Genomic DNA, 22592 nt, shown 5'->3' on the forward strand with positions numbered 1-22592 from the left:
CTTCTTCTTCCAGCGACAAGACACAGTACCGACTTGTGTTGCCTCGGCAACCACTGCCGTGGATCGCAACACTACGGAAAATCTTCCTCTCGCTCAAGCGTGTGCTGCACAAGGAGCGCTCAGCTAGGGAAATTGTCCGCGTCGCCAGGAGGAGAACACTCGCAAGAGGACGCCTCAACGCCAGGACTACAGCACCGTCTCTTGCTACAACTGCGGCCTGCAAGGGCACGTCGCATCGGGCTGCTGGGTTTCTCGACGGCGGCTCCCGATGACTCCAACACCGACGGGACGATCTTCCACCTATTCCCAACACTCAGAGGCGAGTCGCGGCACCACACACACCCGGCCAGATAGCATACCTCACACACCTCACCGCGTCGTTTCGGGTTGTGCGTTGGATTGTGCCACGACGAGTCGTTCGCATGATAGACTGCAGCTTCGACCGGGTCAGTGGTCAGAGCTGCTCCATAAAGTGATCGCTGCGACCGCGGGGACGTCGGTCGTCACGGGTTCCATTGACGGTATCAGGTTTAGAACACTCATTGACATGGGTGCGTCCGTCACCATAATTTCCCAGTTGATTTATGACATACTGCCCGGGAAATATCACCCTCTGAGCCCTGTTGAAGTGCCTTGTTACGCAGCCAACGGCGGATCGCTCGGTATTATAGGTCAGCTTCATGCTGAAATTTCTATCGGGGATGTTAAATTAGCGGGACCAATTTTGGTTTCAACGTCGCTAGCCGTTCCATGTCTCCTTGGAACGGTCATTTTGGCCAAAATACCTATCAGAATTTTGATCGATCAGAGCTGCATCGAGTTGCCTTCTGGTCGCCGTGTTGCATTTTTACCTCCTGTCACACGGCTGTGCACTCCAGCACATGCCACTTTGCACGCACTCGCGGCATTTTCGGTAAAAATCCCGCCGGGAGCGCAAAGGTTAGTGCCTCTCAGATTGCGCAAGCAAGTTTGCTGGAAGCAACACACGGACTGGCACTTGTCGGGGCTCAGACACTGGTATCGGCAGAGGGACAACCTTTCATACAGGTCTTGAACACGGGTTTACACACGTCGGTCGTTTGTGAAGGTACTGTCGTTGCTCACGCGTCGCCGGCACTTCGCGAGACACACATCGTTAGTAGCGTTGGGGTTGGTACATGTCCGACGCCGAGCTCAAGTACAGATTTTCGCTGGCTTGATTCGTTATGCTCAGACTCAGCTGAGCTCTCGGAGTCCCAACGCCGGAAATTGAGATCACTCCTAATTAAATTTTCCGATATTTTCAGTAAAGGTAAATTTGACTTAGGCCGCACAAATTTGCTCAGTCACCACATTGAAACGGGGGACGCGGCCCCCATATGCCAAAATCCATATAGAATGAGTCCTGCCGAAAAGGAGCACGTCAGGCTGGCCGTTGATGACATGTTGGCAGCCGATGTTATCTCTCCATCTAACAGTCCGTGGGGTGCGCCAATTGTTTTTGTCAAAAAGCACGACAAAAGCCTCCGCTTCTGCGTTGATTTTCGCAAATTGAATAAAATCACAATTGCAGATGCTTACCCACTACCACGGATGGACGACTCCTTTGATGCCTTGGCCGGTGCTCAATTTTTTTCAGCATTGGACCTGCTATCCGGATTTTGGCAGTTACCTCTTGACGAGACGTCCCGACCCAAAACGGCGTTTACCCATGGGACTCCACTCTGCACCAGCAACATTCCAGAGACTCATGGAACTCGTTCTGGCCGGCCTTCAATGGGACTCTTGTCTAATATATTTGGACGATGTCATTGTTTTCAGCCGCACCTTCGATGAGCACCTCGAACGGCTGCGAGCTGTATTCGGAAAAATGAGGAACGCTAACTTAAAGTTTAAACCACAGAAGTGCCATCTTATGCAGAAATCCGTCAGATACCTTGGCCACATTGTTAGTGAGTCCGGCATCGCTACAGATCCTGAGAAGACAAAGTGCGTGAGGACATGGGCCACACCTACGTCGGTGGGGGAAGTGCATAGTTTCATCGGATTCACCTCGTATTACAGGCGCTTCATTGCAAACTTTGCCACAATTGCCAAACCACTCCACGCCTTAACAGCAAAAGGTGTCAAATAATCATTGGGACAAGGCTCAGGAATCTACTTTTCAAACCCTTCAAAATGCTTTGGCCGATGCTCCGACACTCAGTTACCCCGATTTTAACAAGCAGTTTATCTTAGACACCGACGCCAGTGATACAGTTATTGGCGCTGTTCTATCTCAAATCGTGGACGGCGTGGAGAGGGTCATTGCGTACAGGAGTAGAGTTCTCTCACCGACAGAACAACGCTACTGAGTCACGTGCATCGAACTGCTTGCAATTGTTTACTTTGTTCGAGAGTATCGACCTTACCTGTATGGCAGGGAATTTCGGGTCCGGTCGGATCACGCGGCGTTACAGTACGCCTTGCGTGTGGACCAACCATCTGGCCAATTGTCCAGATGGTTGGAGATACTTCAGGATTTCACGTTTAGCGTGGAATACAGGAAAGGGACCCAGCACTCAAATGCTGATGCTTTGTCGCGGTAACCACAGCGCTCACCCTGCACTTGCCTATCCGGTTCAGGTCGCTGCAAGCAGCCCTCTTGCCAGTCGACCACACCACTGGCGGCTGCGGCGGGAGCGCAAACGCCCATGCAACAGGAGGATGAGGGTACTAAGCCATGCGACTGTGCTCAACCTGGACATCGCCAAGTGGGGGCGTCTCTAGATGGAGGACACGTCGCTGCTTAGACTGCGCCGGCACGCTGTAAACTCCCAAGGGGCTGCGGGATTGGGTCGTTCAGCCAGAAGAGTTATGCAGGACGGGCTCCTATTTTACTGGGGTGACACTCTAAACAAACAGGCAGTGGCGGCTCCTGCAAAATCTCTCAGAGGGGGCAAATGTTTGGATGATTGATAAGGATAAGGTCCACCCATGCAATGGATAAATTAACAGCTTAAGCATGTAAAGGCAACTTCACTACTTTAATATTAATGAAAAATAAAGTGACTCTTACAATACATCTCCTTGTTTGTTTCTATACTCATTATTATTACACTGCTTACATCACATTACTCGCTTAATACACTGCTTACTTATACTGAAATTTTGCTCTTCTCTCTTTCAAAGTAGCAAAGTGATCAATTACTCTCTCATTGAAAGCAGGCATGTTCCTGACTAGTTCCCTCTCCATGGAAAGCATAGCCAGTGCATTCAGGCGTTCCTGTCCCATTACATTTCTCAGGGATGTCTTGATTCTCTTTAAGGTTGAGAAACACCTCTCAGCTTCAGCAGTTGTCATGGGAGTGGTTATGAGGATGTTCAACAGAGCAACAGTCTCTGAAAAAGTATCCTGGAGGTTGTGCTTCAGCAAAACCTGGTACAGCGCCAGTGCACCACAGCAGCCCTTGAATTCTGGACTCTCATAAATGAGAGACAGTTCAGTCTTCAGCTTCGCCTTATTTAACATAGGGTATGCCCTGACAGTGATGTTCAGAGCCTCAACAGGGAATGTATGGCCATGCTGTTGAAACATCTCTCCTTGTAGCAGCGTGGCACTTACAAGGTGGTCGGTAAAGGAGAACCTTTCTTTGGTGTGGACCAAGATTGTGTCGCAAACCTGACAAAATAAATAAATTTATTTTAGTTATAAAATAATTTTTGTATTATAATATAAATATGGAGATACAAGGTTTCCATCCCGACAGCAACAACGTATCAGGCAAAATCCATATTTTATATCTCCATATTTTTTAAAAAATTAATGCTATTGGTCACCCTTTACATCTGTCAATGTGTTTTACAAATATTTAACCAATGAAAAGCATTAAAAGAGCTTGGAAATTATTTTGGGGAAAAAACAGGTTTTCTTTCGTTTCCTGAAAAGTAACAGTTTGGACATACAAGGCTTCCGTCCGACAGCGATGTTTGTTCCCACCAATCGCTGCACAAGTTAAGGATACGTATGATGACGTAAGCACGTTAGTGCGAGCCCTCCCGGAACCCATAGAGAATGCATTGCAGTGCCTGCAGTTCGAAAAAAAACATCTTTGAATGTAAGTCTATGGGAACACTCTGGGCGATTCTCAGCCAGAGTGAAATCGCCCAAAAAGAGGCGGTACTCCACAGAACGTGACATGACGCTGATTGGACTATATCCAGAGGCACAGTGACGGCTAGCGTAACTCTGTGGTTGAATGAGATTGTGAATGTGATTGAAAAAATCCCTTTCACACTTTGGTGGTGCGTCGCCCAATCGCCCTAATGAAGAAACCGCCCCTGCAAGCAGGTGATTGTCGTCCCCAGAATTCTGCGAGGTAAACTGGGAAGTGTCGTTAATGAGCAATTGGCTCACCTGGGAGTACACAAGACGCTGGACACCATTCAAAAGGACTTTTTCTGGCCAGGTATGGCTGATGACGTGGCAAACATACTCAGGAGCTGTGTCCAGTGTGCACGAAGGAATCATCCCACTTCACCTTGTCGGCCGCCCCTACAGTCCATCAAAGTGTCTCGCGTTAATGAGTTGTTCGCACTTGACGTGCTAGGGCCATTCCCAACTACTGCCCGGGCAAATAAATACTTATTGGTTGGGGTTGAGTACCTCACACGGTGGCCTGTGGCCTGGCCTATCCCCAAACAATCTGCACAGGTTATTACGGACGCATTCGTAAATGGTTACGTCATGGACAAGGGTGCGCCCGAAAAGTTATTGACTGACCAAGGGAAAAAATTTGCTCCAAACTTCTCAAAGAGGTCTGCGTTCTGCTGAGTACCCACAAAATCCGTACCTCACCCTACCACCCACAAACAGACAGTATGGTTGAACGACTCAACAGAACACTCACGGCTATGCTTAGCCATCATGTAAACGATTCTCAATTGGATTGGGATTTGCGTATCGCTGGGGTTCTAGCAGCATACCGCATGGCTCCCCATGCCTCGACCGGATTCTCTCCCTTCTACCTCATGTACGGATGGGAGAGCAGTCCCCCAATTGATGCACAGCTGGGTCTGACTAGCTCCAAACATGTGCCAAAATTTGACGAATTCTTATGTTACAACATAGACAGGCTCACAGAGGCTCGAGAAGCATCCCGGGTCAAGTCAGACGCTAAACAAAGGGCCAACGAACGACTTACGGGTCTTCGTACCTCCAACCACAAATGGGTGACAAACTGCATGGCTCCATTGCCCCCAGATCCCAACAGGTACCTCGGCGAAGTTGGCCCAACCATGTGTAATGTGAGGTTATATCCGGGTCGTTGACGGATTACAACTCGTCACGATGATTGGCTCTGCCGGTCCTGGTCCATAGCCAATGGGGGGAAGCCTAGGGGCGTGGCCCTGACGTAATGGAAAGGTGACAGCTGTAAGTAGAGGATTAGTTCTGCTGGCTTTGGCCACAGCCAATGGGGAGATGAGTCAGGGGCGTGGTTCCGGGAGCCTACGAGGGAGAGTGGAAGATTCCATAGAGGCTAACCAGGATTGGTGGAATGTACCACGTGACCCGGGTATTAAATAGGGGTGGAGACGAACAACACGGGGTCAGAACGGGAACGAACGGAGGAGGAGGCCACGCGGGAGCGGGGCTCCAAGTTGCCACGTGGCTGCGCGTCTCTCTCTCTCTCTGTCCCTCTCACGCTGCCTGTCAGCAGCGTGAAGGATTCCAGAAGTTACCTCAACGACCTTTATTACATTGGTGTCAGAAGTATCTCTTGAGACCGTTTGGACGATTCTTCTAAAATGTCCAAGCACCTCAAGAAGAGAAACCCACCGGACCCTCCGTCGGAGGAAGAGGTTGAGGTGGAAGAGGACGAGCTGCTGGGAGCTGCGGGTCCTCTGCCTCCATCTGCTGCTCTCCCCGATGCCGCTCATCGCCGACAGGCTGGCGAAGTGACGTCTCCGACTGAGGACGAGGGGTGGCGTCGACTGGCGGAGCAGATTGAATCGCTCCGTGCGATTTTGCTGAATCTTGTGACGGCGGTCGCATCTTCAGCGGCCCTCGGTTGGCCGCTTGGAATTCAACCAAGGGCCGATGACCAAGATTTTCAGCGGGAAACGACGTCCGCCATTGCTCCTGCCGCGGAGGGAGTGGCCTCCATCTTGGGCGGGGCTTCTGCAATGAAGCCACCGGACGCCATCTTGGGTGGGGCTGCCGCCACGCGGCCGCCGGACGCCATTTTGACGGAGCCGCAAAATACGCGGGGAGCGGGATTGGAGATGCTCGAGGCTTCGGACATTCACCGCGGACATCGCCTTCCTCAAATCAAGGAATTTGTCGCCGGGGGCAACTGGAGTGCGTTCACATGGCGGTTCGAGTCAGCCTTTCGGTCGGTGCGATGGACGGAGGCGGAGGCGCTGGAGGCTCTGCCCACGCTATTGGATGATGTCTCTTTGGCAGTCTTCCGATCCATCCCGGCAAGCAAGAAGAAGACGCTACGTGACGCTTTCACGGAAATGGCGGAGTTCTACGAGCCGCCGATGGCGGCTACCAGAAAATTTATGAAACGTCATCGAGGAGCAGAGGAATCGCCCTTGGCTTACCGAGGGGCGCTGTTAGCGCTTGCCATGGCCGCCTACCCCGATTCGTCAGCCGATCTTCTGGATCCTCTCATCCTTTCCAGAATGATTGAGCTGGCCCAGGAACTAAACATCTCGTTGCCGGTGTGCGGCCACGAACCGCTTACGTCTCGATGGGCGGCGCGCTGCTTGGACGCCAAGTTCAACCTTAAACGCTGGGATCAGATGGCGGCATGGACGGGGGATCCTTGAATAGACGGTCCACCGTTGGGGTGGTCTCCACGTCGGGTCGTCCACGGCTCCAATGACTCCAGTGACGACGAGGTGATGGCTGCTGTTCCTCGCTGGGTCCCGAAACGCCGGCCGCGCGAGCAGCGTGATGGGGCCGGACGACCACGAGCAGGGACCGGTACGAGCGACCGCTGGGCGACGGCGGCCACGTGTTTTAAGTGTGGCCGATGGGGCCATTTCGCCCGGGATTGCCGCTGCCGACTTCAACCTTCTCAGCTCCCGTCGGGCCGGCTTCCATCTCCTCCACCGGACGCGGATCCATGGCACCCTCGGGCAAGTCGGCACATATCGGACACCCGGCAGGTCTTGTCACATCACCCATCCACTCGCACACATGTTTGCACTCCGGACGGGAATTGTGGTACACCTGTGTCGATGCCGCACTCTGCTACACAATGGAAAAAATTGGCCCGTAGGGTGGTAGCAGCCGCGTCGGGGTCCTCGACGGTACGGGGTACCATCGATTGTATCGATGTTCGTATTTTGGTGGACACTGGCGCGTCTGCTACCATCATTTCTGATGTTATTTTTCATCTCCTGTCCATTCCTACGTCACGGATCCGACCGGCTAACGATGCGTGAGTTTCTGCAAATGGGGGTAGCATGGGTATTTTGGTGCGAGTAAATGCTATAGGGAATATCACCGCGGAGGGACCAGTTTTGATCTCACGTTCATTGGCCGTCCCATGCCTATTGGGCACCGATTTCCTGCGCCGCATGCCAGTTAAAATACTCGTCGACCAAGGTTGCTTGGAAATGCCAGGGGGCCGTAGAATGTCGTTCCTGCCGTCCCTGCTGGGCCGTTCGCCCCCAGAAAATGCTGTTAACGCAATTGTGGCTGCCACGGTAGAAGTACCATCAGGCTCGCAAATGCTTATTCCGCTGCATTACGGAAAGCGATTGGAAGCTGCGGACGGTGCGACAAGTGTGCTGTTGTCCCCGTCGAATTCTGTGGCAAAATCCTTTTCCCTAGTAGCGGCTCAAACTATCGTTCGGCCTGGTCAGGCTCCGTTTATACAAGTGTTAAATGGGGGCCTGGACCGGGTCGTCGTCCCGGCTGGCTCGGTATTGGCTCACACCACTACCGATTTCACCAGCTTTGAGGGTGAACCACCCACAAAAATGGCCGCTGGCATGCCACGACCCGATCATTCAGACCATCGATGGATCACAGATTTGTGCGGGGAAAATACATCTTTGTCGGCCATGCAGCGGAGCGCCTTGCATTCATTATTATCGGAGTACGCTGACATTTTCAGTAAAAACGTTTTAGATCTGGGCCATACCTCGCTCTTGTCGCACCATATCGACACCGGTGCGGCGGGACCGATTTGTATGCACCCATATCGCATGAGCCCTGCAGAAAGGGAACACGTGCGTGGCGCGGTGGACGACATGTTGGCGGACGATATAATTTCGCCGTCCAACAGTCCTTGGGGCGCGCCGGTGGTGCTGATTAAGAAGAAGGATGGTGGGACGAGGTTTTGTGTGGACTTCTGCCGATTGAATAAGATATCCGTGGCGGACGCATACCCCTTGCCACGGATGGACGACTCGTTGGATGCTTTGTCAGAGGCAAAATTTTTCTCCACCCTCGACTTGTCGTCTGGGTTTTGGCAGCTTCCCCTCGATGACGCGTCCAAACCAAAAACGGCGTTCCGCACGCCACAAGGCCTCTTTGAGTTTAACCGCCTACCTATGGGCTTGAATGCGGCACTGGCAACGTTCCAACGCCTGATGGAACTGGTGCTAGCGGGGCTGCAGTGGGAAACGTGCCTCATATATTTGGACGATATCATATTCAACCGCACGTTCGAAGAACACCTCCAACGACTGGAGACTGTCTTTCAGAGGATGCACTCGGCTGACCTAAAATTTAAACCAAAGAAGTGCCACCTTTTGCAACGGTCCGTCCACTACTTGGGACACATCGTCAGCTCAGACGGTGTGTCCACGGACCCTCAGAAAACGGCGTGTGTCCGAGAGTGGCCCACGCCCACTTCGGTGGGCGACGTACGGCGGTTTATAGGGTTCGCATCCTACTATCGCCGTTTTGTTAAGAACTTCGCGATGCTGGCCAAGCCGCTGCATGTTCTGATGGGGAAAAATCTGAGATTTAAATGGGGCCCGGAAGAGGAGCGCTCTTTTCAATCTCTTCGGGATCATTTGGCCACCGTGCCGATGCTCGACTACATGAACTTTTCCCAGCCGTTCATCCTTGACACGGATGCTAGCGATATCGGCATAGGTGCCGTTTTGTCGCAGCGGAAAGACGGGGGCGAGTGGTGGCATACGGCAGCAGGGTTCTGTCCCCTGCCGAGACGTGATATTGCGTGACGCGACGAGAACTGCTAGCAATCGTACATTTTGTTCGCCAGTACCGGCCGTACCTGTATGGATGGAAATTCCTCGTGTGCACTGACCACGCTGCCTTACAATATTCCTTGAAATTGGAACAACCGTCCGGTCAATTGGCTCGGTGGTTGGAGTCGTTACAGGAATTTTCCTTCAATATCACGTACCGCAAGGGTACCCGCCATGGCAACGCGGACGCTCTCTCCAGGTTGCCTCCGACTCCTCCCTGCGCCTGTTTGACGGGTACGCACCGCTGTGCAGCGCTGCCTACCTCGCCCTGTCCGGTTATGGGGGCGATGTCGAACGATGAAGCTCAGAATGTACCCGTTGGCACCGACGATACGCTGCATTTGCCGCACTAGGTGTGGCTACGTGAGCAGGAGGCTGATGCCTCTTTGGCTCCGCTGCGGGAACTAATCGGGAAACCGAGATCTCATTTGGCGGGATGGAAATGGCAGATGTTTCGGGGCCAGGCGGGATTGCTGATGTGTACGGATGGATTGTCTGACTGTTCACGCCTGGTTGTGCCGACATCCCTGCGCCACGACCTAGTCCGCGCTCTGCACGCCGACAAGCTGATGCACCTCGGCGTGCAGAAAACATTGGCCGCGTTGCAACAGGATTTCTTTTGGCCGGTATGACAGCAGATGTCACAAACTTTATCCGGTCATGCCATGATTGTGCAAAACGGAAACCGCCTCGTCAAAATTATATCCCTCCACTACGTTCGATCGAGGTGTCCCATATTAATGAGCTGGTTGCTCTGGACATCCTGGGCCCCTTCCCTCCATTGGCTAGGGGGAATAAATACCTCTTGGTCGGGGTCGAATATTTTTCTCGCTGGCCTATGGCCTGGCCTTTGCCTGACCAAACGGCCTCATCCATCACCAACGCTTTCTTGAATGGACACGTCATGGATAAAGGAGCACCCGAAGGGCTGCTCACGGATCAAGGACGTAACTTCTCCTCCAAATTGCTCAAAGACGTGTGCTCTGCGTTAGGTACAAAGAAAATCCGCACTTCCCCTTACCATCCGCAAACGGATGGCAAGGTGGAACGATTTAACCGCACCCTTTCGGCCATGCTTTGTCACATGGTGAGTGAAAAACAAACCGATTGGGACTTGCACATACTGGACGTCCTGGCGGCATACCGCATGGTTCCGTACGCGTCCACAGGATATTCACCATTTTTCCTGATGTATGGCCGTGATAATGTACCCCCGATTGATGTGCAACTTGGTGCAGCGGGGAAACAACCGTCCCCTTCCTTGCCTGACCATGTGCGGGACTCGCTTTAACGGGTTACGGAGGCGCGAGAGGCCGCCAGATGTGCGACGGCCCGTACGCAGGCAAGGAGCGAGAGGTATGCGCGTCGATCGCGAACTGACATGCCTTGGTCGGTGGGCGATATGGCATGGCTCCATTGCTCTCAGGTGCCAGTGGGTACGTCCCCTAAACTGCACAAGCCTTGGCGGGGGCCTGTGAGGCTGGTGGACATTCGGAATCCCCAGAGTGTTTGCATCCAGTACGGCCAACGTCGTTGGTATGTCAATTCGTCGCGGCTCAAGCCCTACGTTGACCCGCGTGCTGGCCCTTTATCTCCACTTGTTGACCTGCCGGGGTCTAGCGTGCCAAATGTGCCACTTGCCTCGCCGATTGAGCCGATTGATCCCCAGCGGGGCTGTGTTCTACCCTCCGCAGACGAGACCCCGGACGTTCCACCTCCAACGGGGCCTGTCCCAGATACAACGGAAACCGAAACTTTTTCATCTCCACGGCAAACACCTCCTGCTGAACAGTCGGCGAGGCAACCACGAACGAAGGGAGGAGAGGGTCCGGCGTCGCGTACGCGGTCGAAGTCTCTCCCGTTTCGCTAATACTGCTTGCCTTGCGGTCTGTCACCCTGGTGTTACTGCGCTCCAGGGACGCCCTAATGTATGTCTGTTGTTTTAATGTTTTACATTCCTCGGCGCGTTGACGCCTACTCCCCCTTACCTTGTTAATGCGTCTTAGACGCCCTAAGATTTATTCAAAGGGATTCGGCCTGTCACCCTTTTTCCCAGCTGAGACGGCTGACTTTTTACAGGTGGGGGGGGGGGTGATGTAATGTGAGGTTATATCCGGGTCGTTGACGGATTACAACTCATCACGATGATTGGCTCTGCCGGTCCTGGTCCATAGCCAATGGGGGGAAGCCTAGGGGCGTGGCCCTGACGCAATGGAAAGGTGACAGCTGTAAGTAGAGGATTGGTTCTGCTGGCTTTGGCCACAGCCAATGGGGAGATGAGTCAGGGGCGTGGTTCCGGGAGCCTACGAGGGAGAGTGGAAGATTCCATAGAGGCTAACCAAGATTGGTGGAACGTACCACGTGACCCGGGTATTAAATAGGGGTGGAGACGAACAACACGGGGTCAGAACGGGAACGAACGGAGGAGGAGGCCACGCGGGAGCCAGGCTCCAAGTTGCCATGTGGCTGCGCGTCTCTCTCTCTCTCTGTCCCTCTCATGCTGCCTGTCAGCAGCGTGAAGGAATGCTGTAATGAAAAGTGAATAAAAGACCGAATTCCAGAAGTCGCCTCAACGACCTTTATTACACATGGAAGGGGCCGGTCGAGGTAGTGCGTGTCGTGCGGCCTCAATGTATACAGATCCGCTGGGGACGACATTTCTGGTATATTTACCCGTCGCGTCTGAAACCGTCCGTACACCTGCGCACTCCTAACACATGCACACTTAGCTCTAGCCGTGGTTGTGATGTGCCCGACAAGCTATTGAGTGCTTCAAATGCTCACGGGGATCGCCTGACACCTGTGCCTCTAACTACAGACGCTGCAGGACTAGCGTCGCCACCGGCTCCGTCCCCACAGGCACAGCCGGAGGCTGCACCTGATATGACGGGCCCAGCCACAAGGACAAGATCAAAGACCCTGCGATTTCGTTTACACCCCCGCTGACTCTCTCTCTCACCCCCCCCCCCCCCCACACTGCGTGCCAATCGACACCACACAAACATATCGTTCATTTATTAAAACGTTGTATATTACATTAGTATAGGTGGGTTAGGGTATTTAATCGGGGTGATTCACTGGCTTTTGCGTTCTTGTTCAAAGGCAGCATTTTTATTTATTTTGTGTATGTTTGTTACTGTTACCTTGTTATTTGAGATTTGTTACAGCCGAGACGGCTGTGTGCTACGAGGGGAGGGATGATGTAGCGGCATTGTTACGCGCAACATGTGTACTACCTGCGTAGCAGTATTGTAGTATTGTATGGGTCACGTACACTCACCTCTAGTGGCGCCCTCAGTGTGTAGGGGGCGCAGGACAGCCAAGGGGGCTGTTGAGTGACAGGTGTAAGACCCACGACTACAATAACCGTTGACCAGGGGTGAGGGGGCCAGAGCCTACTGAGGGAGGGGGCTGGGGGGGGGCAACGGTCAGACCCAGACCCTCTCGAGAGAAGGCGGTTGAGAGAGAGGAGTATAAAAAGGGCAGCAGCTCTCCCAGCGTGAGTCAGTCCGCACTCACCTCAAGACCCGAAGACATCTAGATAGCGCCCTGGGACTTCCGACCCCCGGCCCTTGTCAGGGCTATGTCCGAATGGCCCAGTGGCGGCACCCGTTACCCTGGCAAGGTCGGGTGAGCATAGCCTCCCCTAGGTCCCTTAGCGGAGGAATTCCCGATAGCAGAGTATAGTGTGAGGGCACACTAAGTGTGAGGACGTATCCTCTAGGCCAGGGGTCGGCAACCAAAATAACAAGAAGAGCCATTTCTTTCCAATTCGGTACAAAATTCAGTATTTCAAGAGCCGCAATGCATCTGAGTACATACTGTACATACGTACATATTGTCAAGAAGCAGCCCGTAAAGAGCCGCATGCGGCTCCGGAGCCGTAGGTTGCCGACCCCTGCTCTAGGCTATCGGGTAGGAGAGGCCGTTACCTCTCCGTGTTAGGGACGCTCTTAGTCGTTAGAGCGAACAAACGATGTTGCCGCCTACTTTGTCAACACTACATTCGTTCACTCGTACCAGGAACGTAAGCCCATTGTAAACAAGGTTTGTGAATCCGCGAGCGTTTTCAAGAACGTAGCCCTCGCTGTGCGTTGACGTTGAACAAATGTCGACGACTATAACTAGTTTTTTGCGTTAGATCGCGTAAATATATAAATGTGTCGTTAAACCCGCCACCACCTGACACAGCCAACTAGTAAGGGCTATCACGTGAACAGAACATGCCAATTCGTCATTAGTACAGCACACCGGTGTGTTGGAGAGCCAAGCCACAACATTTACAATCTGAGTACGACGTTTCGTCAGTAATTACACCTAGCTTCATCAGGTGACAAACAGAATTAACGACACCTTTATATATTTACGCGATCTAACCCAAAAAACCTGTACTATGGATATTGGTCGAGAAAGCCTACGTGTTAAACTCCTTTCGACACGTGTGGGCGTGTTTGTGTTTATTGCCACGGGTCAGTCGACCCATGACACCTGTCTCTCCCGTGACCTGCCAGCGGGCGTTTGACACTTCACCTGGCCTCAACATGCACATAGCCTGGCACAAGCACCGTGGTGACATCACCGCCACTTAGTGGCGAATGGCGGTGGTTGTTGTTGCCATTTTTAAGTGTAAGTATGGCGTCTTCACTATTCTACCATCCTGGCATAAGAAGCGGGTTTCATAGATCGCCACTTCTCGCTTTCTCCATCTTCTTCTTTCAAGCACCTTCCCCCCGCCCCCCCGCCCCCCCGAGTTTAACGGCTGCGGCTCGTCAGCTTGCACACCCGTCGGCATGTGGCACCATTCCTGGGTGTTTTTTTTCCCTCGAACAGAGAATGGGGCACCAGGTTTCCTACTCTCCAGACACCTGCTGCACTTTCCGACTTCACGGACTTATTATTTTACTCCTCTCTTTTCATGCTTCGTCTCCGGGAGGGCTGGCTGCCCGCATCGCTTCTTCCTCCACCTCTTCTACCGTGACTGCATTTACCGATCCTTGATATTACCATCTCAGGCAGATTCTCTCTCGAATTTATCTTCGGGGAGTTTTTGTTGTTGTTGTTGAAATGGCATGTAAACCGCTCCTCCCATCGCACCCCGATGCCCAACTTTCTCCGTCACTCAGGTTTTCATCTCGGCTCTTGGATCGCTTTCACTCCGTCAAGCTCTCGCGCGCGTCTGACCAGGAGCCACCGCATCCGACAATGTCCGTACATTGCTCCCAGAGCTAGATTGGCTGCAGGTCGCCGAACGAACACATTGCAAGGTCGCGCTCGTTACACACAAAGTGCTTGCCACGAATGAACCACAATACCTTGCTGATCTCAATGAGCATAAACCATCACGTGAACTGCGGTCATCTTCACCGCAGCGTTTAGCTGGCCATCGAACAATGACGGTCAACCCATCACTCGCTTTCAGATGCGCTTCTGCGGAGGTCTAGAACGCTTCTTCCGATATTCAGAATCCGCTGGAACTATGCACTTTTAATTTATCCAGATTGAGAACTAATTTCCTTAGAACTGCTTTTTGTACTTAGTTTATTGTCCTTCCCCCTACACCTTCCACGTATGGTGCGAAATAAGTTCAACATACATACGGACATGACCAACCTGTAACACCAACTCATCTCCTTATTTTCACAAATCCCTTACTCTAAGGCATTCCTCCTGCAGATCGTCATCTTAAGGCCAATAGCTAATAGACTAAATGCCTTATTCACTCAAATGTTACGTGGAAAGACAAGGCCTTGTTCATTAATTTGAGGGAATTCGATTTTGGTCAGATTTACCAGCATATACATCCATAAGTTATTAAAATATTGGTTAACAAACATACCTTCTACGTATTCAATATATGAAATGTATAAACGTTTTTGTGTTGCAATTTTAATGGTATATACATTGAGTAATTGTGTTAACTTAATATTCCCGTGTTTTAAGAAATTACGAGGCGAAATAGTTCTTAGACCAACACCGCTTGCACGTCCAAAACCCTTCTTGCGGTTTTCCCACAAGTTCCCTGCGTGCGTCCTCTCTCCGCCCACCCATGCGCCACGCTGAGCAGCAGCAGCAGCGGCAGCAGCAGCGGCATTGTCGGTCCTCGAGGTTGCTCCCAAAGGAAAGCTGATGGATGCTGCTCACTTGCCGCGCCTGGCTCGTCACCAGGGCGACAGTCGCTAAGTCGGTTTCCTGCAAATAACCAATTTTGAGACGAGCCAATAACGTAATCACACCGTGTAGTTTAGAAATTATCGTGGCTACAAATACCACAAAGGCCAAAGCAATATAGAGGGCACAGTTACAGATGGTCGTGCAATATTCACGTAGTCATTGGAGCAGGCTCGAGCCCGAGCCTGCCTAAACGGATACAAGTGGGTGATGTCACCCACTTGTATTTGCTTTTAGAATGGGGTCCGTGATGTTTCCCCTTGACATGGACTTGCGTCTCGCAGTTGTGGACAACCGGTGGAGCTCTGATGGCCACGCAAAAGCTGTCACCCATTGTTCTTGAAATTATTGGATATCAATGAATATCAGTTATGGATTGAGTAGTATTACAGATATCTAATAGTTAAACACGTGGACTATCCCCCGAATAACTCTTACAGCCCGATTATATCGGAAGACTTAATATTGAGGGTTAACCCTAAGACGACCGCTCCCAATGATATTTGTGAATTATTTATATATGTGCGATCAGGCTGTAACGTTTCACAAACTCATAACGGTGCCGTGGATAATTATGGGTAAAGCCTACTGGACATCGGTGAAACCTACTGGACATCTGTGCAAAAGAGCTGTACAGCTCATCAGATTCCTACCAGCCTAAATAAAGGTTCTGAAAACAAAAGTGTGTATGTGTAATCCTTCGAATCAGTGTGTTGCCCTTTTAAACATTCAGACATTATTCCACAATGGAGGCATTTCATTTGTTGTGCAAACGTTAAGTGAACAGCTCCACTCATTTTGTTCCAGCAGCTGGTCTTCGCACTGCTTTTACGATGTCCGGAGTTATTCCATCTCCACCAGCAAATTTTCTTTTTTCCGTAATTTCGAACGGCAGCATTCACTTAAACGCAATATCTGAAATTTAATCTCTTTAAATTCATTCGTAATGAGGTAGATAAACACACGTTCGAGTTTAACGTTTATTTTCAAATGTTACAAAACCATGCGAATGAAATCATAAGTGGATACCATTTTAGTCACAGATGGAAATGTCTCTCAAACTGTATTCATGTCGATTTAAAGCTTTCGTGACTGCAGGAATTCATCCTCTTTGGGTCTTAGCACTTGAAAAATAAACATCGTTTTCAGTGCCAAAACACACAAATTGTGGTAATAAGACTTACATTGGCACATATACACAAGTATAACTACATATTGCCTTCACAAATCATAGTAGTTCCACACAGTTGTTTCCCAGCGACTATATGAAGCACTTTGGATGGATTTGTTGCCAAAAGGAAATCTCCATAATGCACGTTAATTGGATTCTCTCGGAGAAAAAAACCCACCCCATGGCATTGACACACAAAAATGATAACCAATTTCAGAATTGTGCTTCTTAGCAGCCCTGATCATTACAAATTTACGACAACCCGAGACTATGAACGCGGACAGGATGCACGGAAAAATCGCATTCATAAATAACACCGTGGCCTTCAAAGGAAATGTGCAGGCAATGGCTATTCTTCACAGCACATTCATAAGGCCAGGGGTTATTTAAGGGGTTTGGCTGTTTCTCAATAGCTACTATTCACACCCGTCTAAGGCGAGTTAATCAGGAAACATTTTAAAAGTTAATTCTCAGAGAGCCCCACGGTGTCAAGAGCAGGCCCCAACTCTTACCCTCTCCCATCTATTAATGAGCTATGAAGGGCAATTGCCAAAAGCCCAACGCCTATTATGTATACACATGCACGATCATTTTTAAGGCAAGTGTCATTGACAGATGCGTCGAGTCCTTTGTTATTTGTAGCGTACTGCCAACGCAGTATCACCAACAACGTGTGTACAGAAATAGGTAAAAGTGATGTAAACTACATTCAAATATTAAATCAAGGAAAAATCAACTTCTACTTTAACAATATCCACATGGGACACTTTGTAACCATGGCTGGGGAAAGACGCGAGGTTGAGGTTGTGGGTAAGCAGCCCGTGTCACCACTACATAGGCACTGTACAATGGGGACGACTCAACGGTGAATGGGATCAGCAGCTGCGATTTCCAGCGGGCCACGGTGGTACCAGCATTGCTCTTACACATTCCCGAGGTGTTCTATTTTATTATTTAAGTGCTCGGTAATGGCGTTTACTTCACAATAAACCTAAATTTTTACAAAAAACTACGCCATTTTTTGCAAAATGTCTGTAGTCATGACCACTAACCAGCAGCGAGTTTCTGACCACGTATTTTCTGTAGCGCTGCTAAGCTTGGCTTGGAAGTTGGGATTATTGGCGTAAGGCACTACTACTATCCGTAATAACGTCTGTTATCGTATTTTATATTTCTATAATGCTATGAACAGTTATATGAAAATTGCGCGTATAAAACAAGGCGAGATAATAGATTTGCCGTGTAAAACCAATTCCCTGATCGATGTTCTGCACTGTTCAGGCTGAACGTAAGCACTGCAGCAAACAGCATCCTGCCCCATGGGCCACAGTAAACAAGAACAATGTGTGTATGTTACAGTAAAATGAAAACTGTAAATACAAATTTAAAACAGACAAGCGCCCTTTAACTTGGTAAAAACTAAGTACTGTAATATTAAGGTCCCAACTGAAACCCAAGCGAACTGACATCCTGAGCTGTACGAAGTTGCTTGAGGTGCGTGTTGTGAAGCTGATCAACGCAATAGGACAACAAACCCAGAGCATTAATTTCCAACGTGAACTGCCGAGATGTGCGCTTCAGGAGTATTATGCTTGTGTCCACAGATTGCTGCCACAACAACATTGCAGGAAACACAGCGATTATTTACAATGCACGAGGCACTTTTTATTAAACAAAACTGCCACAATATCCTAAATCAGAATCGGAGGGTGTATGCACAGTTGTCATTAGAATGTCCTCATGGCCAAAACGGCTCCGCTTCAATGAAATTAAACTTTTCACGCAGGGCGGTGAGATGCATATTGCGATGCTGGCACGGGAATCTGTTAGTCGCTCAACTGCTAAATCTCGCACGGAAAATTATAGAAGCAATTCTACCTCTGTCTCGCCTAGCGATTTGACATGATGCGTACATACCTTGGCAAAGGGTGTAAGGCTCCTTGCCAGGCATGTAGGCTCCTCCACCCTCCTGCAATCGTATGTGGGTTAGTCCCATGACAAAAGCCTCCATTGCGCTGACCATTTAGTCCCAATGCTCGGTGCTTTACAGACGTGCCGATAGCGCAAATATCCATTCAGAATGCAGATCCCCAGCAGCACAACTAGGCAACACCCCCCACAAGTCGTCGGATGCCGCTTGAAGCGAAGAAGAAACCGTCGAGTCGTGCAATGTCGTCCCATGACCGAAACGTGGCGAGTACAGCGTAAATGCAAAGGTGTTTCTCGCCCCCCCCCTATGATTAAAATAAAGAGTAGCTAAGGGATGGGGGGGGGGTCAATTCAGCCACGGGAACAATTTATTTTTACGATTCGCTTAAGACCACTTCACATAAGATGAAGCTGTCAAGTGCTGTAATACAAAAGTATTGGCGCCTATGCAGTGTGTGCTGGCACAAGCCGAGTGTGATCAGAAATGATCAATCACAACAAAAATAAAAGATTTTAGCAATTTACCATTTCAGTATTTACATCTAAACTAGTTTTAATGGTAATGTCTCCCCAACATGAAACACAGGAATGCATTATTAAACGAAAATCCAACACCGCCTTCACCGCTTCCTTGGCCACACAAAAAATGGTTACAAATCCCTTCAATGAACCCCTCGGATTCTCTGGAATATCACAAACGGATGACGACCGTTCACAACCAACCATTCACAACTACCTTCATAATGCAGAAAAAATAAATATCATTCGGTATATTCTAGGTTTAATTGTAAAATGTTCGTTTCAATTTGCTATGTTGGTTATTGTGCAATTACCAGTTAACTATCAACCAGCAGTCCCTTCAATGGCTTGGTTAAGCTGTGGCTGTAGAACCCACAAAGACAACGCACAAACCCCAGTGACAGGGCAATGAACACTGATGCATTTGCATGTCCGCTACATTGACTTGCAGCATTACCTAAACACACGCAATGGCACGTCTCTTTAAGAGCCAATATAATTCATGTAGATTAAATGCATCTGCAGAGCAACATCAATTAACTTCATTCCATTACAAGCCTGGGTATAGGAAATTCCAGTGTTGTTTTCATGTTGTATATATTGCATATATTGCCTGAATACCAGTGGAGTTGTTTGTGAACAAGGAAGCAAGGTACAACAGTTCATCACCCGCAAGCCATGCTGATAAGCAAGGAAAATGTGGTTAAAATGTACTAGAACACTTGCACTTAAACTGTGCGATACACCAAACTACCGCTTCGCTGTAACTCAATTGCACGGGGAGTTAAACGCACGTGCCGATTTATCTTCGTGGGTGTTGTTCATATTTCTGTAACCATCCACTACCCTGACCCCACACTATCCCGACGTATCTATCCTCTTCTCCTCGACCCTCCTCTGCACCCTCCCTCATAAGCAGATGCCTTCCCACCTGTTCTCTTTTGAACAATGAACCACAAGCACACCTTTGTGTCGAATCTACCGTAAGTAAGCAATTGCAATTAATTGACTTTGTGATGTATGCATCCAGTTCGCGTGCAGTTTTCTAAAAGCAAGTTAGTGCACCACAGTATTTTAACCCATAACGAGAAGCTCCACAATACTTGATAGCAACTTTGACCATTTTTCATTCAATCTATCTCGGGCAGTTTTCAACAACAAAAATACACTTTGCAATCTTCCAATAAACAACTATGTGTGAATTAGCGCCAGTGAATAGCTATGTTATTGAGGAGGCACAGCTACAACACGTGGAATACAATTTACTTGCTGTTCAACAATTATACAAGCGTGTGTTTAAATGTGCACCCGAAGTTATTTCACCACATGCTAATATTGCAAAGGAATGCAGTTAAATTTAAATGAGCCTCAAACGTTAGGGAGGAAAATTTAGAGTATTTTAGGAGGTAATCAAGATGTATATCAAGGATTCGCAAACAAACAATCGGCGCTTCTCAAATTATTGGACGCTCTCCTCGCTCGTTGCGGAATTCAGGAATCTCAAACGTACGCAAGAGCGACCGAGCCCAGGTTTGAAAGCTAATATAATCTCTGGATTCAGATCGATTACATTTGCCAATATTAATAAATAACAACCACTTTTGAGATGAACTTTGCACATAACTTAATAAAGTCTGCAATGCTCAACATGTCTCCAGTCATTGCATGTTAAGACGAATACGAACGTGAAGTGGATCAAAACACCTCGTGCCCTCTTAACATTAACCGAGTATCAATTATGCAATTTTAACAAACTGCTTTAAATTAGCAGCAATCACAATCAGCATGATTAAGTATGGGGAAGGGGGAGGCTGGGATGGCCTTCCACAAGCGGCTTTCCTCTTAAAGATTTAAAACTGGATTTCAGGATAAATGAAACTTTCAAGTTCGAGCCTATTCAGCATTTAACATAAACTTGTTTTGTCTTATTGCCAGACGTGTAACTTGTCCACAACGCTACACTAACAGTAGCTCAATGGCACTGCCGCATTGTTCTTCATCGTCTTAAGATATCCACAGTGCACAGAAAAGAAACACGAGTTAGGCGTAGCCATTCAAAATGACAACTTCAGTACACGGGTGGGTTTTGCATTTCCTCACGTTCCAATGTCTTCACAATGCTATCATCGCCTCCTATGTCAGCAGTTCTCCTGCTGTGTTTGTTTCACCTGATGACGGTTGCTTGTGTTGCGATCGAAACGTTGTGATCAATTAATTTTCTATCTATGTGACTTAATAGTTTTATCATTCATTTTGAAACTATATTTTTACTGTACTTCTCCAGCGTGCATTAGCTATCGGGATAATTTGTATTTAAGTGCATAAATGTAAGCTTTAAAATGTGTTGCAAAACTTTATTTAAACGGTAAAATGTTGTAATAACTTACATGTGAATAATGCAGAGACTCAGCGTGCACATGCACAACAAAGTCTACCCAGTGCCTGCGTGCAGGGCATGAGAATTGTGGACAGGCGTAGACTGTAATGCACATCCAATTATGTGTAATTTGCGAGTGAGAAGTCAGTTTGCGTGCTTTAGATCTGTTGCTTAATGTTATCGGTCATACGCACCCCCATGCGCGTACAACTTGATTTTCAGTTTTCACCCATCCGAGTGTCACAGTGTGTCGCGTGCATGCCTGTCTGTGTGAAGCATCTGCCTGTGGGGCCACCACACGTTTGTGCATGTTTCCAGCCGTCTCTGTGTGTGTGCAAGGCTCCAGGCATTAATACCACCCTCCTACGGAGAAGCGAGTCCGAACGGAGGAGCCTGCCAGGGACTCCCTCTCGGTGCCCTTCCTCCTCTCCAGAGCAGCCAACACTTTGGCCTTGTTCACCGGCGCACCTGTCGACGGGACAACATGGTGGCCGCCACACACAGCATTGGGATTCAAAAGAAAACCGTTAAATCACGTCGGCTAAAATCACGTTTACATTGCACCTTACAACACAACGACGTGCCAAATGCTCTATGCTGTGCAATGTCCTTGTTGTAGACGGGTATTCATACCTCGAATATTGAGAGCTCATCATAACTAAACGACGAGGATCTTCCTATGCGCACGAGTCACATTGCATCATTGCATGGGCATAGGAACACTCGTAGCCTCCTCTCTCTAATGTACGTCCATCATCATTGTCAGCCATGATCAATCCACAGCTGGATAAGGTAATTCCAAACTAGTCACTACTATCTTTTGAGGTCCTGCTATGGTACCATTCATCGAGCTGCTTTCATTGCTCCACGGATACTTTTCCCTCCTTTGACTGCCACTCCCAAAGTTAGTCTCAACTGCTGGCCGCAAACCCTCATATAGCTACGTAGTTCTGTTCAAGTGCATTTATTGTGTTGGTGTAAGTTATTTTGACAAGACCTCACATTTCGCTCTGGATAGGCCTTCAACGTGGAGTTGACAAATACGGAGGGCTGGGCCAGTGATCTTCGATGAATGGTCCAAGAAATTACCTTTGGTTGACATATTTGGGCTTTCATGCTTTTCAGATAATTGGGAACCGGTTTAACCTGTTGTTAAACCAGGTTCCCGAGTTTTGTTCCGCACTTATTTTGACTAAATTCCAGTTCCGATAATCATGACTACCAGTTTGA

General features: G+C 49.2%; 1 protein-coding gene across 1 annotated transcript in view; it reads right to left on the reverse strand.

Moving 5' to 3' along the window:
- Positions 1-16332: 16332 nt before the first annotated feature.
- NPC1 (NPC intracellular cholesterol transporter 1) overlaps positions 16333-22592 on the reverse strand; it is a 72022-nt gene continuing 65762 nt past the window's right edge. The window contains exon 25 of the mRNA XM_078872783.1: positions 16333-21830. Coding sequence (XP_078728909.1) covers positions 21712-21830 — 119 coding nt within the window. The 3' untranslated portion in view covers positions 16333-21711. The remainder of the gene's footprint in view (positions 21831-22592) is intronic.

This window comes from Lampetra fluviatilis, chromosome 2, assembly GCF_964198595.1.
Source record: "Lampetra fluviatilis chromosome 2, kcLamFluv1.1, whole genome shotgun sequence".
Classification (NCBI taxonomy): domain Eukaryota; kingdom Metazoa; phylum Chordata; class Hyperoartia; order Petromyzontiformes; family Petromyzontidae; genus Lampetra; species Lampetra fluviatilis.